This window comes from Motacilla alba, chromosome Z (assembly GCF_015832195.1).
Source record: "Motacilla alba alba isolate MOTALB_02 chromosome Z, Motacilla_alba_V1.0_pri, whole genome shotgun sequence".
In the NCBI taxonomy this organism is placed as follows: domain Eukaryota; kingdom Metazoa; phylum Chordata; class Aves; order Passeriformes; family Motacillidae; genus Motacilla; species Motacilla alba.
This window is the reverse complement of record NC_052046.1, coordinates 33,948,683-33,965,444: the sequence shown is the minus strand read 5'-3', so window position 1 is coordinate 33,965,444 and position 16,762 is coordinate 33,948,683. Positions and strand designations below refer to the sequence as shown.

At 39.8% G+C, this 16,762-nt stretch overlaps 1 protein-coding gene across 4 annotated transcripts in view; it reads left to right on the top strand.

Annotated features, from left to right (window-relative positions):
* The window catches only part of ZNF608 (zinc finger protein 608), an 84,546-nt gene extending 72,793 nt beyond the window's left edge, over window positions 1-11,753 (top strand). For 3 of the 4 annotated variants that reach the window (XM_038123994.1, XM_038123993.1, XM_038123995.1), the window contains exons 4-10: window positions 922-1,009; window positions 1,482-3,933; window positions 5,708-6,125; window positions 6,669-6,841; window positions 7,750-7,903; window positions 9,147-9,228; window positions 10,207-11,753. In XM_038123994.1, the coding sequence (XP_037979922.1) occupies window positions 922-1,009; window positions 1,482-3,933; window positions 5,708-6,125; window positions 6,669-6,841; window positions 7,750-7,903; window positions 9,147-9,228; window positions 10,207-10,213 (3,374 nt within the window). In that variant the 3' untranslated portion in view covers window positions 10,214-11,753. Of the gene's footprint in view, window positions 1-921; window positions 1,010-1,481; window positions 3,934-5,707; window positions 6,126-6,668; window positions 6,842-7,749; window positions 7,904-9,146; window positions 9,233-10,206 lie in introns of those variants that run through there. The other variant, XM_038123996.1, reaches the window with a different exon arrangement.
* The last annotated feature ends 5,009 nt before the right edge of the window (window positions 11,754-16,762 follow it).

Here is a 16,762-nt window from a genome sequence, read left to right as displayed (position 1 = left end):
TGTGAAGAAGCATTTGAGGGCAGCCTGAAAACATTTGAATGACATCCCCTATATTTATTTTCTTGTTACTTACAATAACCTTATCATTCACAAATTTTACAGGGATAATTCAAATAAAACGAAATTAGAATTCTGCTTTAGGCAGGCAGATTTGCATTTAATAAAAGTCGTAAGCGGAAAAGCAATTAAATTACAATAGATTTTTGGAGGATCCCTCTTCCTATATAAATATATATTGAAATTACTCCTGCCTTCACTGTGGTATGTTTGACGTTTTATATCTAGTCTCTCACTTTCCACAGAAGCAAAAGCAAGGCAAATAATACATTTTTTTCAAGCTATATCTGCTGAACAAAACTTGCGGTGCATACGTGTATATGTTTGGATATGAGTAATTTCAAGTAAATAGAAGCATCATTATCACATTGTTCAAAGCAAAGCAGATTATTCTTCTCAGTCGCCTTCTGATTTAAACACTGTAACTGGTGCTTAGTTTATGCTGGCTGGCTGCCAAGTGAAAGCAATTATGTGCAATAATAGCAAAATTAAGAGGTGAGTGTTGCTGTTTTACGGCAGGACATGGCAAAACCCATTTCCTTCTGTCAGCTGTATCTTGATTACACACACACCGTCACACAGGCAAGCTGTCTTACACACACACACATGCATGCACACATTCTTGTTCTTTGTCATTTGCAGTCTTTCCTGTGGGTTTTAACTTGAGGTCACTGAAACCAGAAGAGAGGAAGAATATTGACCAGAGTGTTTGAAAGCAAATGAGAGTAAATGTCTTACTTTGTGAGGGAAGGACAGGAAAAAGAAAAAAAAAAAAAAAGGAAAAAAATTAAAGAGCAAAACAAAAAGCCTCTCCCAGTTATTGTTCTAATGTGTGATAATACGTTATTTTTCGCTCACCGGCAGGTGTCCTGGTGGTAAACGTTACATGGAGGAACAAGACTTACGTGGGAACACTGTTGGACTGCACAAAGCATGACTGGGCCCCTCCTAGGTAGGCAAACATTCTGAGTCTGTTTTTTCTCTGCTGTATTTTAACCCCCAGTCTCAGGCAAAAGACTGTACAGAGATTATTAAAGCACAACTGGTTATAATTGAAAACATGCACAAGTGAAATGAGTGGTTCTCTCTTCCAGAGTAAAACGTGGGGCGGAAGCTCTTCTTTATTTTACTTTTGTATTTTTGAGAGGGATGGGGAAATACATGGGATTCAGTCGGAGAGCAGTTAATTTCAAAATGCATTTCTTTAAGTTAGGAAAATTTTTTGCTCCATTGTTCTAACCAGGTGGATATGTCCTTACCATTTTTGTCTTTTTTTAATGGCTTTGCCTTTGACTCTGTAACATTCTCATTTGTCAGAAGGACATATTTCCTTTAACATGTGTAAAGGTTCTCTGTGGGACATAGTGGTGGCTTTTATTTTTTCAGTTCATGTCTCCTGCTGATGAAATCTATTGTTTGTACAGATTTTGTGAATCGCCAACAAGTGACCTGGAAATGCGTGGAGGACGGGGCAGGGGAAAGCGGGCAAGATCCGCTGCAGCTGCGGCTGTACCTGGGAATGATGCGAGTTTTGCAGAGTCCAGAGGACTTCAGAATAAAAATCGAGGCGGTGCCAATGGGAAGGGGAGGAGGGGCAGCCTTAACTCAAGTGGGCGCAGAACACCCCCAAACTGTGCCATGGATGAAGTCAAAGCCAGCCCCTCGTCCACAAACAAGAGGAAAACTAAGCCTCCTATGGAGCTGGATTTGAACTCCAGTTCAGAGGACACTAAGTCTGGAAAACGCATTCGCACTAACTCCAGAAGCACTCCCACCACCCCACAGGGGAAACCTGAGACTACTTTTTTGGACCAAGGCTGCTCTTCCCCAGTGCTGATTGACTGTCCTCACCCCAACTGCAACAAGAAGTACAAGCACATTAATGGATTACGTTATCATCAGGCTCATGCACACTTAGACCCAGAAAACAAACTGGAGTTTGAGCCTGACAGCGAAGACAAAATTTCAGACTGTGAGGAAGCACTGAGTAATGTGGCACTTGAATGCAGTGAGCAAAGCACAAATTTGCCAGGCTTTGATCCACTCAAAGCACCGACATCTCCTTCCTCCATTGCTACCCCAGGGACCCCCAAGGGAAAGAGGGAACTGACCAGCAATGGCCCTGGTTCAGTTATCAGTTCCAAAACTGGCAAGAATTCTGGCAAAAAGAAGGGTTTGAACAGTGAATTGAACAGCCTTCCAGTAATTTCTAACATGGCAGCCACACTGGATAATTGCTCAGTAGCAGATGGCAATTTGCAAACCGAAATGCCGAAATTGGAGGCTGAAGGGTTAATTGACAAGAAGAGTTTAGGTGATAAAGGCAAGAAATCAAACAATTGCAAAATGGATAAAAACCTTTCCAAGCTGAAAACAGCCAGGCCCATTGCCCCAGCACCAGCACCAACTCCTCCCCAGTTAATAGCTATACCTACTACAGCCTTTTCAACCACCACTACAGGGACAATACCAGGACTGCCCTCTCTAACAACTACTATTGTTCAGGCTACACCAAAGAGCCCTCCACTGAAACCCATTCAACCAAAGCCCACAATTATGGGAGAGCCAAGCACTGTAAATCCAGCTCTCACATCACTCAAAGACAAAAAGAAAAAGGAGAAGCGAAAGCTGAAGGACAAAGAAAGCAAAGAGATGGGCAGCCCCAAGATGGATTCTAAGCTAGGGAAGCTGGAGGATTCAAAAGGGTCTGGAAAAGACTTATCTGGACATTTTTTAAAGGACCATCTCAACAAGAATGAAGTGCTATCTAATGGACTGTCAGAGTCTCAAGAGAGCAGGATGGCAAGTATTAAGGCTGAAGCTGATAAAGTTTACACATTCACAGACAATGCGCCCAGCCCTTCCATAGGGAGTGCCTCCAGGATGGAATGCAGCACTTTGGTGAATGGACAATCTGCCATGGCTCCACTGCATGTGTTGACACAGAATGGCGCAGATAGCACGGCCGCTAAAACCAACAGCCCTGCTTACTCAGATATTTCTGATGCAGCTGATGATGGTGGCTCTGACAGCAGGTCAGAGGGCATAAGGTCAAAGGCCAGCTCTCCATCAGATATTATTTCTAATAAAGATGGTGTTGTAAAAGGACATTCTTCAACCACAGCACAATCAGCTCAAGCGAAAGAGTCTCATTCTCCCTTTTACCATGGCTACGATCCTTACTATTCCCCAAGTTACTTGCACTCTGGACAGGTCAGTGCCCCAGCAGCTGGGAACAGCGGTACCCCACAGGGGCTGAAGATTAAAAAAGAGGCTGAGGAAGAGGCTGAAAAGAAAGAGAAGGCAGAATCGTCAGATGCTAAGAAAAGCGAAAGCACTTCTTCTAATTTGCAGCCGCAACATCAGTCAGTAATAACTCAAAGACACCCTGCACTTGCTCAGTCACTTTATTATGGACAGTATGCCTATGGGCTCTATATGGACCAAAAGTCCTTAATGGCCTCCAACCCTGCTTACAGGCAGCAGTATGAAAAATACTATGAGGACCAGAGACTAGCAGAACAGAAAATGGCACAAAGTGGGAGGGACTGTGAAAGGAAAAATGACCCCCCCTTGAAAGAAATTGGGAAGGATGACAACAAGCAGAAGAATATTCCATCTGCCACTATTTCAAAGGCCCCTTCAACTCCGGAGTCCAGCAAAAATAACACTAAAATAGGGTCATCAGTTCCTAACAAAGGTGAGGAGACAAGCAAATCACAGATCCTTTCCAATCACCAGCAGCAGCTTCAGTCTGACACTTTCAAAGCCAAACAAATGGAAAACCACCAGCTTATAAAGGAGGCTGTGGAGATGAAATCTGTTATGGACTCAATGAAGCAAACAGGAGTAGATCCAACCACAAGATTTAAACAGGTGAGATCACAGGAAATGTAACAAGAGTGTCTTGGTTTATCTTTTAAGTCGTGAGATTTTCTTTCTGATTCTGCTACGTTCTTCTACCTCTGCAGCCAAACAAGCTCCACCATCATTTTTTTGTGTTGGATTGTATTGTAGTCTGTGAATAGACCAATAAACCTTCCAGTTGAGCTGTTTGAAAAGAACAAAAAAAAATTAAAAGGTCTATTAAGGTCTACAAGAGCACAGGCTTACAACCTGAACAGACTATTTAAAATTATATGCATGAATAAAATAGAATTAGATTTCTCTTTTAGATGTGAATTGTAAGCTGTTTGCTTAGTTTAGAAATGAGAAATTTCAAGCAAAATAAGCAGCTTTCATTGTGAGAGGACTTAAAGTAGATTTGAAACATGGTTTGAAGTGTTTCTTTTTTTTGTGAAATAACAGTTGGCGTTTACTAAAGATGGGTGAGCTGGTTCTTTGAAGAGTTGGCTTAAAGCACAGCTCTTTATCTTAACCCAAGGTGACCTTTCTGAAGCAGTTAAGTTCCCCTTCTCTCCTCAACCAATCTCAAGCCCCTACAGACCTACACAATGGATTAAATCCTCTCTCCATTGAAGTCAGTAATAGTTTTCCCATTGACTTCAGTGGGACCAGAATTTTATCCAGTGGCTTCATGCTGACCCTCGTACATGTCACATTGCCTTCATTTGAGGCAATGCAACTGTCTCCATGCTCTGAACTGGAGCCTCAATGCTTGATACTTTCATGTTCTGGTGTATGGTACATCCCATAGTTCACCCTTACAGGCTGTCTTTCAAGGTACAGTGGGATGAGGGGAGTGGGAGTAGAGAGCTCTAAAGGAAATGGGATGGTACAGCCCTAAGTAGGAGAAGATTTCTGCTGATTCAAGTGAGTATTTGAACTAGACTGTCCAAGCGTTTAGTTGTGTGCTTATATTTCTGTGGAATGTGCCATAAATGTCTGTCAGTTGGAGAAAATGTTGACAATTAGCTCTTGCATATCCTGTGTCAGAAAAAGAAGTCTTCCTATTACTTCTCTGCACTGATTTGGTGTGGTGATGTGAAGAACTCCCCTCTCTAGTTCTGTAACATGTTTATAAACTGGTCTGTGTAGTACATTATTTTAAAAAGTGTTTACAGTGCCCAGTACATGTTCTTTATACCACATGATCCTGATCCAATAAATACTTGCCCACCTGTAACTTTACAAACTTAAAATAAGATTGTCAGCTGAAAAGATCTGCTTTAATGTTTGATTTCCACTGATTCCTGGATGTTTGTAATACCAGAGGCAGCATTAGAATCTTGCCAGCTAGATCAGCTTTTCATTTGCGTTGTTCCAGGTATTCTAAGTACTCTGGCATATCATTAGCCAGCTCTAATTTTGTGGTTCACAGATACATTTTGCTCTCTAGTGGGAAAAGTCTCTCTGTGGACTTTAATTAAAATGTTTTATGAATAACATGGTCTCAGAACTTCATTACATTGCACATGTATTTCATGATTAAACTAGTTAAAGGCATGAAGAAGGATATAAGATGAAGCAATTGAATTAAATTTTGATAATAGACTCTTGCTCCTTCATGGGAATATTGGTTTGACTTTAAGCTTGAGGCACTCTGTGGCAAGCAAACCTCTCCTCTATATAATGGAGATATGGTATTAAAACAGCTATTTAAAATACATTAACTGAAATGTGGGGAATATCAATAACAAACATAGTTCTACATCTAAATTCAGAACAATTTTTTTCTCCTCTTTATTAGGATCCAGATTCACGAACATGGCATCATTATGTCTATCAGCCCAAATACCTTGATCAGCAAAAATCAGAAGAACTTGATCGTGAGAAAAAGTTAAAAGAAGACAGCCCTAGAAAAACACCTAACAAGGAAAGTTCCCTGCCTAACCTTCCTGTCTCATTAGCAAGCATTAAAGAGGAGCCCAAAGAGGTCAAACGTTCTGATTCGCAATCAGTGGATGAGAGCAAGATAAAAAACGATGATCAAAAGACTTCTGTAAATTGGAAGGACTCTCGGGGTGCTAGAGTAGCAGTTTCCTCACCAATGAGTCAGCATCAGTCATACATCCAGTACTTGCATGCTTACCCGTATCCGCAGATGTACGATCCTAACCATCCAGCCTATCGCGCAGTCTCTCCTGTCCTAATGCACAGCTATCCTGGTATGTATTCCAAAACCTGCCTCGTGTGCTAGTTAAGATTTGCATCCTCAGGTTCAGTAAAGCCTGCATTTTAATATTTCTGTTAGTAGCTAGGCTAAATTAGAAGCTTCATGGATGACGTTGTGTTGCTTCTGCTTCCAGTGGGGAATGTTCTATAGATGAAACTGGTTTAATACAAGACGTTCCTTTTATGAACTCTAAAGTTTCTCAACACTTGACAGTCTGCTGTTGCTGTTAGACTGACAGATAGTTTATTGCCTATAAAAATATTCTAAGCACTTACTGTCAGAACCATTATAGTTACTATTTCTTTTACTTAAAGAGGACCCATAAATGTCTGAAATGGTTATCAACTCAACCCTCTTTTTAACCTCCGTTCATCAGGATAAATTAGGTGATGAAATTGAAGAGCAGTCGTGCCATTTGGTAGTCATGTGATCTACTTTTGACATAATTGTCAGTTCTGATATTGTCTCCTCCTACCTTGATACAATCAAAATGTAAAAACAGTAACTTGATGTGGTATTTATTGTTTACCCGCAGGGGCCTATCTCTCTCCAGGATTTCATTATCCAGTTTATGGGAAGATGTCAGGAAGAGAAGAGGCAGAGAAGGTCAATACCAGCCCGAGCATCAATGCAAAATCAACCACTGAGTCCAAAGCACTGGATTTGCTCCAGCAGCATGCCAACCAGTATCGCAGCAAGTCACCTGTTGTAAGGCTTCGTCTGTTCTTACTGGAGAGTGTCACACTCAAGAAGGAGTAGAGGAGGAACATAACTGTGGGAAGCACACAATCTGGCATCAAGCTATGAGTGCATGATTCTTCTTTATAGTACTGCTTACAATAAAAGCAGTTTATAGTCAGAATGCTTTTGTGGCATAAACTGGAAGTAGCACATCCAACACAGTTCTGTGCAGAGGTTTCCTGTCTTGAATAGACTAATATAGAAATACAGATTCAGAGATACTTCCTGGTGCACAGATTTTTGCAGTTAAACAGGAACCTCCTGTTTGGAAACATAATGAAATGAGAAGCTGGGCTATGGGATTTGATAATATCCCCTCCTTGTATTTGCCAAGAATCCACATCTTCCAAATAGCTGATTACCAGCCCCCATTTCTGAAGATTTACAAATGAGATTTACAAAGTTGGAACAAATACTGTTATTTCACTTTCAGATAAATTGTTGCTGGTTTTAATTGTGAGCAAGTCACTGTCTCTCATTCTATTTTCTAAATATATTTTTTCTGCTATTCAGTCAGACTTGTTCCCCAGAGAGCTTTAGAAGGTTGAGCATTTTCAGCAGCTCACCTAAGTTGTTCAGGCATTGGCAAGCCAGCCGAACTTCAGGGAGCCCAAAACTAGAAGCCACCATGGTGTCTTCAAGATGCAGTGTGTTGCTTCAAAATCTTTTGCCTTGGGAACTCTTCCATTATCCAGAAAGATTAGCTTGAGATTAGAATCAAGTGCAAATACTCCGGTAGAGATACTGCTTCAGAAAAAGTTCGCTTCAATCATTTGTATTCAAAAAGTTTTTGACAGGTAGTGGCACATGGTTTTGTTGTGATTTCATCCTTTTTAAAGTTCTTATGTCAGTTTTCTTTCACTTTCTGGTACTAGCCTGTGGAAAAATCACCAGCTGAGCGTGAGCGGGAAGCAGAAAGGGAGCGAGACCGCCATTCTCCTTTCAGCCAGCGGCATCTCCATACCCACCACCATACACACGTTGGAATGGGCTATCCTCTTATACCTGGACAGTATGACCCATTTCAAGGTGAGCAGAAAATTGTCAATGGGTGGGATTAGCTTGCCTCATGGAATTGTTGCCTTGACACTAGAAATTGTGCCTACATGAAGCATTTTTGATAAATATCCCACTGTTAGAACAGAAGTGCTTTGTGTTTAAGGAGAAGGCTTGAAAATTCACAGCATGTACTAGGAATAAATTAATAGCTTCATGTCTGAGAAATACCAAGTTTTGTTTCCCAAAACTGGGTGTCAGAGCATTATTAAAGATGTACCAGTTAGGCTGTCATTCACATGAATGTTTTGATTTCTCCTGCAAACTGACATTAACTGGCTGAAAGGCAGTAAAATATCCAAACCAAACAACCTCCTTTTTGTATAATTAGGGTTGTGTAAGCAATAGAGGAAGTATAGCAGAGACAAAAGCTTTTTATACTGATCATATTTTATGTACAAGGCATTGCAGTCACAAGGGTTTTTGCTTGTTATAATTTGACTGTTTAAAAGAGGACTCTTTGTATTTTGGCAAATGACGTGCACAAAGTTGCAGTCAGGGAAAAAGCAGCACAGTGAGATACAATTTATTCTTCCTAGGTTTTATACCGGTCTTTGAATGTTTTTTTTTTCTCTAACCGTGGACTCTAGTTGAATTAAAAGGAGGTTTCCTCCCATGCAGCAAAGTATGTGCTACCACAATTGGTGGCTAAATGACATTTCTTCTTTACATTGACTTGGTGCCTCAGCACTTATTTTTCCTGTTTAAAAGTCTTGACATTTCTCAGTGTGATTCAGTGATTCCATATGCCTTTTGGGATGCATTATGCTTGTTCAGTAGCAAAACTGTAAAAATGGGAAGTTATTATGAAAGTATTGTATCCTGAGCAGTTGGCGTGTCGTTTCTGTAATTCACTGTGACTTTTGATTCTTGTTGTTTCCTGATACCTATTATTTCTACTGAGCTTCCTATTCATGAACTCTCATACAACCCACTTAGCATCATGCAGTGCAGTGTTTGGTAGGCAATGCAGTAGGCAGAAATGCTGTAATTTCTTGTAGAATATCTATCAAAGACAATTCAGAAAGGTATATTGATCACACGGGGCAGACTGTCTTAACAGTGTTGCCTGCAATATTTGTTATTTATGTAGTGATAACCCCCCTGCATTTTCTTGTTTTTTTGCCTTAGAGATCCTTCCTACCATTACTCTGACCACAAAAATCCATTAAAACCAGAGGTACATCAACATTCCTTTGTTTCTCCTTTCTTGCAGGATTGACCTCTGCTGCCCTTGTTGCCACTCAGCAGGTGGCTGCACAGGCATCTGCATCTGGTATGTTTCCTGCACAAAGAAGGTAAATAGCCAATAAATTATATAGTGTAACATAGAGAGGAGAAAGCAAACCACAGATTTTTTTAGCATGCTGGTGTACATTTATTTGTATGACACAGTTTTTAAAGTTGAGGAAAAACTCGGTACTTTGGATTAATTGCAGTTTTGTTCTCCTTAGAATGACATTTTGTCCTTAGTTATGTTCTTTAATTGTAACATAGGTCATTAAGAAAGAAAAGTAGTCTGTCTTCTGAGATTTTCCATAGAGTGTGTTTTAACGACTGGTATTAAGATAAAACAAGAGATGATGAAATATAATTTATAAGATCCAAATTTTTAATAAAATGAGTTTAAAATTAATGTTCAGTTGGCTCTATGCATGACCAGAAGAACTTAGGATTTTATCTATTCTGCAAGTCTGCCTGGCTTGGTGCTCTTGCTTTTAGAGAGGTTTGTTTGGGAGCCCATTAGAGATAGTTTCGTATTTAAGTTGGACACCCATGTCATACATTTATATGCCTGAAAGCTTCTCAGTTACTTACTAGGTTGTCAGGAGGAAAACTACTGTATTATGATGGTTCCATATCAAGTGAAAATTCCAAAGCATCTTTTAACTTTAGGGTTTCGTTCACTGCTGCCATGTTAAGACTCAGAGTTTAATGTATCAAATGAAACCGTGAAGTTCCATGTTACAGGTGTCTGTCTGAAAGCTGATGCTGAAACAAGCAACCATTAGCTAGAATTATTTGAGTAAGAAAGGTCTGTAGCCCTGGAAGAGCTGATGAATGATAGGGTATCAGAACACAGAAGAAAAATCCTGACACAGGCTATTTCTCAGGATGTTGTTCCTGGCAGGGGAGGTATGAGGACAGGATGCTGTCTTTTCTTCTTGGGTTTGAGAATACTTGTACAGATTTAATTTCATGATGCATTCTAGGTGCAGGAAAAAAATGTGAGGAAAGGATGCTGCTTACTAAAACCTTCTTCTTTCTCTTTTCAGAGAATGATGAATTTGGGGATGAACATTGTCATGTGACTGGATCACATGAGGAAGCGCTTTATTACAGACATCAGTTCCATGGTGTTAATTTGAAATGCCTTAATGGCAGGCAAAAACCAGTCATTTCATTTTTGTAAATTGCAGATTTTATCACAGAGTAACAAATGTTGCTGTAATTAGACTTCTGTTTTTATATATATATATATATGCGTATATATATATATACATATATATATAAAAATATATATATATTCTTTACTTTTTTGTATCAGTACCAAGGCTCGCACACAGGGTCTGCTGCTAAGTTGCGAACCACACACTAAATGGAGATATGTATTTGTCATGTTTAGAAGGCGTTAACCGCAAAAGGCTGTTTGTTTCTTTTCTCCTCTTCTTCTTCTTCTTCTTCTTCTTCTTCTTCTTCTTCTTCTTCTTCTTCTTCTTCTTCTTCTTCTTCTTCTTCTTCTTCTTCTTCTTCTTCTTCTTCTTCTTCTTCTTCTTCTTCTTCTTCTTCTTCTTCTTCTTCTTCTTCTTCTTCTTCTTCTTCCTTTTCTTTTTCTTCTCTCTTTTTTTCCTTTCCAATTGTAAATAAATAATGTTATGTATCAGTGTGCCTGAACCTTGCATACCCTTCTGGTATTTCCCACAAGCTCTCAGAGAGGCTAACTGTGATGACACTTTGGTACAATGTAGATGTCTATTTGGTGGTTCCTATTAAGATGCATCAGTGTAAAATGTTACTGTATTCACTGTTTCATTGTAATTGTGTATTGTGAAAAATATACCTTTGGAAGGCATGGGGATTCTAGTACCACAAAAACTGTGTTGTATATAATGTATAGATTTTAAATGGAGATAATGAGCATCTGTGAATAATGAAATGTCTTTTTTGATAATCTTGAATGGCAGATAACCTAATAGCCTGCATATGAGAAGACATCTGTGATTGTTCTATTACTTGAATAGTCCTGCAGTCTTTTTTTTGATGTTTACAATTACCCAGATTTAGAGGAGAGACTTTAATGCCATTACCTGTTTACTTGTTTTATGCTGTAACCTAGTTTATTTTATGTAAAACCTATATCAAATGCTTTCATTTTTTTACTTGCCTTAAATAATTTGGCAATCAGAATAATGAAAAAACTTTGATTTTTTTTTTTTTAATTTCTGGGTGTTACTGAGCCACTTTGAAAGATGTGTCATAGCTGTAGATAGCAGAGGGTGCAGCAATGGCACAGCTCCTAGTTGTGCTCCTGCTGGGCTTGTGCCATTGTCCTCTCCCAGTGGGCAATGCAGGGTCCCAGTCAGATGGCAGATGGACCTCTTTCTGTTGACCCTGATAGGCTCAAAAAAGGCCCATGGTAACACTTTGGATGGTATTAGTGGAACTGAAGTCTCTAATACCTGTTTTAAAGCAGCTCTGTATGCTATAAATTATAGGCAAATTTTCCCTATTATATCTGTATTGCCCTTCCCCCCAAAAATGAATAGATGCCTAAAAACAGAGGACCTGTCAATTTAAAAAAAAAAAAAAAAAAAAAAAAAAATCCTTTGCTGTGTCTAACCTGCATTACCACAAGATAAATATTTCATGTGGCTCTACCACCTGTTTTGATACAATGCAGTTAACACAGTACACAGTAACATGAAATTGCTTATCGTGATGTGAAAAAAAAAAATCAAATTTACTGGTCAGGTTTTTGAGGCTTTAACTTTTTCCCTCTTCCGCATATCCTGATTACACTGATTGTCAAAACTGGTTTTTAAAGTTTTCCTGGTTGTTTTTGTTTTATGTTTGTTGGGTTTTTTGGTTTTTTTTTGACAGGGTGAATTACTGCAAGTTAAAGTTGGTTCCATTTCTTCTACCTTGTGAATAGTTAATACAGAAGAATGAATTAAAGATTCCCAACAGACAAGCACACTTGGACTTTTATATTACTATGATGAATCTGCCATTAATATTGCTATAATTGTTTTATTTTTATAGGCATAAAATCAGTTCCCTTAGTGAATAGTTATAAGGTTTATTGATTTTTACTACACATCATTCATCTGTGGCTTACTATTATTGTCTTGTTCTGAACACATTCAGAAGTCTCACAGTGGTGACATACTACAAGTTAGCCTCATAAAAAATGGGAAGGAAGGGGTGTTTTCTTTGAAAAAGGGGATATTGTGAATGCAGGGCTCTTGAAATAATAAATGCCTTATTACTTCTATAGTAAAGGCTCAGATGGCTTTTGTGTTGAAACATACCATTGACTTTTGTTTTTTTCTGCCTAAACCATTAATGCTACCACAGCAAAATAGATCTTCTTACAAATTCACACTGTTGGTGATTTTTAGTGTGGTTTGAGTGTCATAAGTAACTGGAATGAATTACTCTGATTGATACAGGGTAAGCAACAGCTAAAATTAGAATTAATGTTATAGTTTTGCTGTATCCTTTAAGTCTATAAGAGTAGCTAACAACTCTTGCCATTTATTGTCTTCCTCCACTTAAGATTATTATGTCTTCCATCCAGCTTTATAGCCTTCTTCTTGGTTTAACACTCGTCATACTGACCTCCCTAAAGGCTGTGCCACAGTGAGTGTCACTCTCTGGTTCAGTACTCCCCAAAGGGTGCTCACCCACACGTCTGAGCTCTGATGTGCAGCTGCCAGGGTTGTTTCACCACAATGTGAGCATCCAAAGGAGGAGCCAACTGAAGCAGTAATACAAGGAAGACAATTTATGCACTGGGAACTAAGAGCTGTAGAGGCTGGTCACTGAAAAGGGGCAGCAGAAGCATCATGATACAGATACATTTGCACTCTGTTTTCCATAGGATGGTATTATACTTTTTTCTACCTCTAGCTGACCTCTACCACCCTGCCTTTCCAGCAGCAGCCAGCAGTGACCTTGCTTCAGTCTTTCATCCAGATATTCCTGGATGTCTTGCAAGGTGAAGCAGAGCTTATGCAGTACACTCATTTGAGTTTCTAAGTCTCTCCATGTAAATGCAGCTAGAGAAATGAAAGGTCTGTCAGTGCAAGCCCATCACACAGACTCAAAAACCCAGCCAGGTAGCTACTGCCTGTGATGCTTGCAGGGAGAGAAAAATGGGTGTAAACAGCAAAGAAGAGTGGGGTGCTTTTTGAACTATCATGTAGCTCTAGGGGGCTGAAACACGACAGGAGTCTAACCAACTGAGCTGGCTGGCTACCAGGGCTAGACTAAAGCTGGTGAAAATGTGAGCTAAGAGAAACATAACTTCAGTTTTGTAATTTTAGAATTTCCTGGTGGCCTTGGGGAACACCTGAGAAGTTACAAAATTAATTCTGTGCCACACATTTCCTTCTTGCTTCTGATAGGTGCACTGGTTGGGCATAACCATTTGGTGTTGAGTTACACTTGTCACTCTGCTGTCAGAACAAGGACCCCCAAAGGACATGAATTTAGAGAATCCTTGAATCCATCCTAAAACACACAGGAGATATTGTTGATATTGGCATAAACAAAGGACACTATAGTGCCCTTCTACAACTCTCCACCCTCGTTCTTCTCAGAGGACCAGTGAGAGTCAGGCAGGGAGTCTAATTCATATTTCATTCCTGGCATCAGAGTCTTGTCACTGTCACAACTGACAGAAGTACTGTCCTCATGTTTCGGTCTCAGAACCTCGCTCTAGTGTTTGCTTACCACTCTCTCCTCTTTTTGCCTCTCCCCTCTCTGTGCCACTTGCCAGCTTAACTTGCCAGCTCTGATACCATCAAAACTTCATTTGCACATCTAAAAGCTCTCTGCATACGTTTGTGAGCTTGACCCTTGATTAGTTCTCTCTTTCCTTTTATCACAATTCCTCTGTTGACCTGCACCTTTATCTTAGACTGTGTTAATGTATCCTGCGTCTCTTTAGCCTACAGTGTTTGGGACAGAGAACGTATTTCACTTCAAATTCATTCAGTGTAGTTCATATTTATAGTTACATCTTAGTAATAGCAACAGCCCCTCACAGATGATAGCACAAGATGCCATGAGTGGCTAGGACAGACCACTGGTTAACAGAGAGCCTAAGGTAACTGACAAAAAACGTTACAGTTTTCAAAAGTATTTTGAAACCATCCAATGACTCGAAATTTGGAATGGTACGAAGCCCATAGGAAGTCTGAGCCTTTATCTCCCTGCATTAGAGGGAACTGGAGACATACAGTCATTACTTAATATGCCAGCTTTGTTCTGCTTTAGAAAGAGAGCCCCGGTTTCACTTTTAGCACTTTATGTAGCTCTCTGCACTGAACACCCAATAGCATTACTGTGAACTGCAGTTCTCCCTCGGGAAGTTTTCTTTTTTCTAGGTCAGTATTTCCTAAGTTCTCATAGGTTCAGCCTTTTTGCCAAGGATGGCTTTTTTTTCCCCCCCTCTCTTTTTTCCTCTCTTTTTTGTCATTCTTTCTTTTTTCTTTTCTTTTCTTACTGTTACCAAGAAATACAAGAGGATTTTATTAAGGAGAGGAGACATCAGCTGAAGCTGTGCATGTTACAGTGGTGGGGAGACAGACACCATTAAAATTTTTACACTGGCTGTTAGTAATATCTGTGCAATGTACACTAAACAGGGCTTTCAACTTCAATTGCAACTCTGAAATTTCTCGTCTGGACTGATAAATTAGCAAACTTAAAGGTTTAGCAAAGGTAATTATTACTTGCAGCCTAGAAATATTTGTCATGAAGAAAATTTAATCTTCACCTTAACATGATGGAAAAATGTTCTAGGGCTATGAAAGTGTAGATTTTGTTCTAAACAAATGAATTCCTGCAGACCCAGCTGATACCTGTCGTTCTGCTCCAGTAGCCTCACAGATGTTTCTTCAGTGTCCATTTTGAATGGTCTAAAGATATGTGTTAATTAATTATATGATACCTATCATTTGAGTTTGCTGACGATGGGATAGTGCTTGCTTACTGCTTTGGGCAGTAATGCTACAGGATTTCCTCATGAAACAGTGCAGCAATGCCTGATAAAAAGTAGAATTAGATCAGTAAGCAAAGGCTCTCTGAAAGCCTCTTTAAACCCTTAATACAGGAGACTAATTTTAAAGCGTCCATCTAGACAAGTAAATTACTTCGGTTCTTGTAATTGTTTCCATGGCCCTGAGGGTATTACCAAGCCTTGCTCTCCCCGCCCAGCCTCCCACGGAGCTTCCTCTCCCCATCCCTTCTTCTCAGTGGCACAGGACTCCCGTTTCAGTCTGGGCTGTTCATCTCTGGCTCAGGGATACGGATGCCTTGGGCTAGAGCTGTACCCTAGCAGTCTCTCCCCTTTGCTGGCGTCAGTGGGGTGGGACCTGCCAGCCTCCAGGCGCCCCCAGCCCTGGCTGCATCTTTAGAATGACTAAGAATGTGTAGTTTCTGCTCTTAAGGGATTTGTGTTTAGGCAAAAAAGGAAAGCCCTTTTCCTACATAACATTCTGTTTTTTACAGAATGTTATGTAGGAAAAGGGCTTCGATAAGACCCCTGCTAATATTTTTTTAAAACATACAAATATAAGGTTAAACAGGAATTTTGTCTTTATATGTTTTAAATCAAACAATGGAAATGAGGTGTAGAATAAAAAGCCCCCGACTGAAGAGCCCCCTGCATAGTTAACAGCCATCACGAAAAACTAGTCCTTTTTTTACCTTTTTTTTAATCCTTCTTTCCTCAACAGTATAAACTTGTATTTGAGAGTGCAAGTGACACTAGAAATAACTTGAGGATTTTTTTCCTCTCTCCTTCCAGTGAGAGTGACTGAAAGGGACAATTAGCTGTAAAAGGAGCTGCCTCTTAATACATGTACTCAAACTAGGCATCTTCTGTATACAGAACATGTTTCTCATTAATGAGCTCCCTATTCAACAATGGTCAGCTCTGCTGCCTGCTTCAGCAAGCTGACTGCCTTCCTTGGGGGCTCTGTTCCCCAGAAGAGAGTGGGAGGAACCACATCAAGGGCTACATGGACTGCAAAAGCAGCGGAAATTTCTGCTCTTCCTTTGCTTATAAAAGCCAGAGCAAAGCTTGCTTTTTGTGATTTCCTTTTGTTCATACCTTTCCCCACTCTGTCACTAAGTCAGCTTAAGTATGTGCAGTGATGAGCCTCATCAAGCCACTGATCTTCAAGTAGAGGTCTAGACAGAAAAGGTCATTAAAATGTCAATGACAACATGTTCCATGCAGTGCATTGGAACATAACAATTTAATACCAAGCTTGGCCACAAGTATCTGCAGCCCTAATTCATTATCTTCCTGATTGAAAAGAAGCTGATTTTCTTGAACAGAGAAATCACCAAATCCTCAGATTCTAAATGACTTGTGGCTTTCCTGAAACCAATTGACCACTTTTCCTTTGATCTGTCAGGAATCTGTCCCCATGTTTGGATTTATTTCCCTAAAGAAAGTGTAGAAGAAACTGCTAGAGAAAGAAAACACTAAAAATGGCAAGACAGAGTCTGGTTCCTTATGCTAAAACACCTCTCATTAGGGTTAGGCAGACTCTTCTGCAACTCAGATAAGGATTTGGTCCCTTGAGGCAGAGC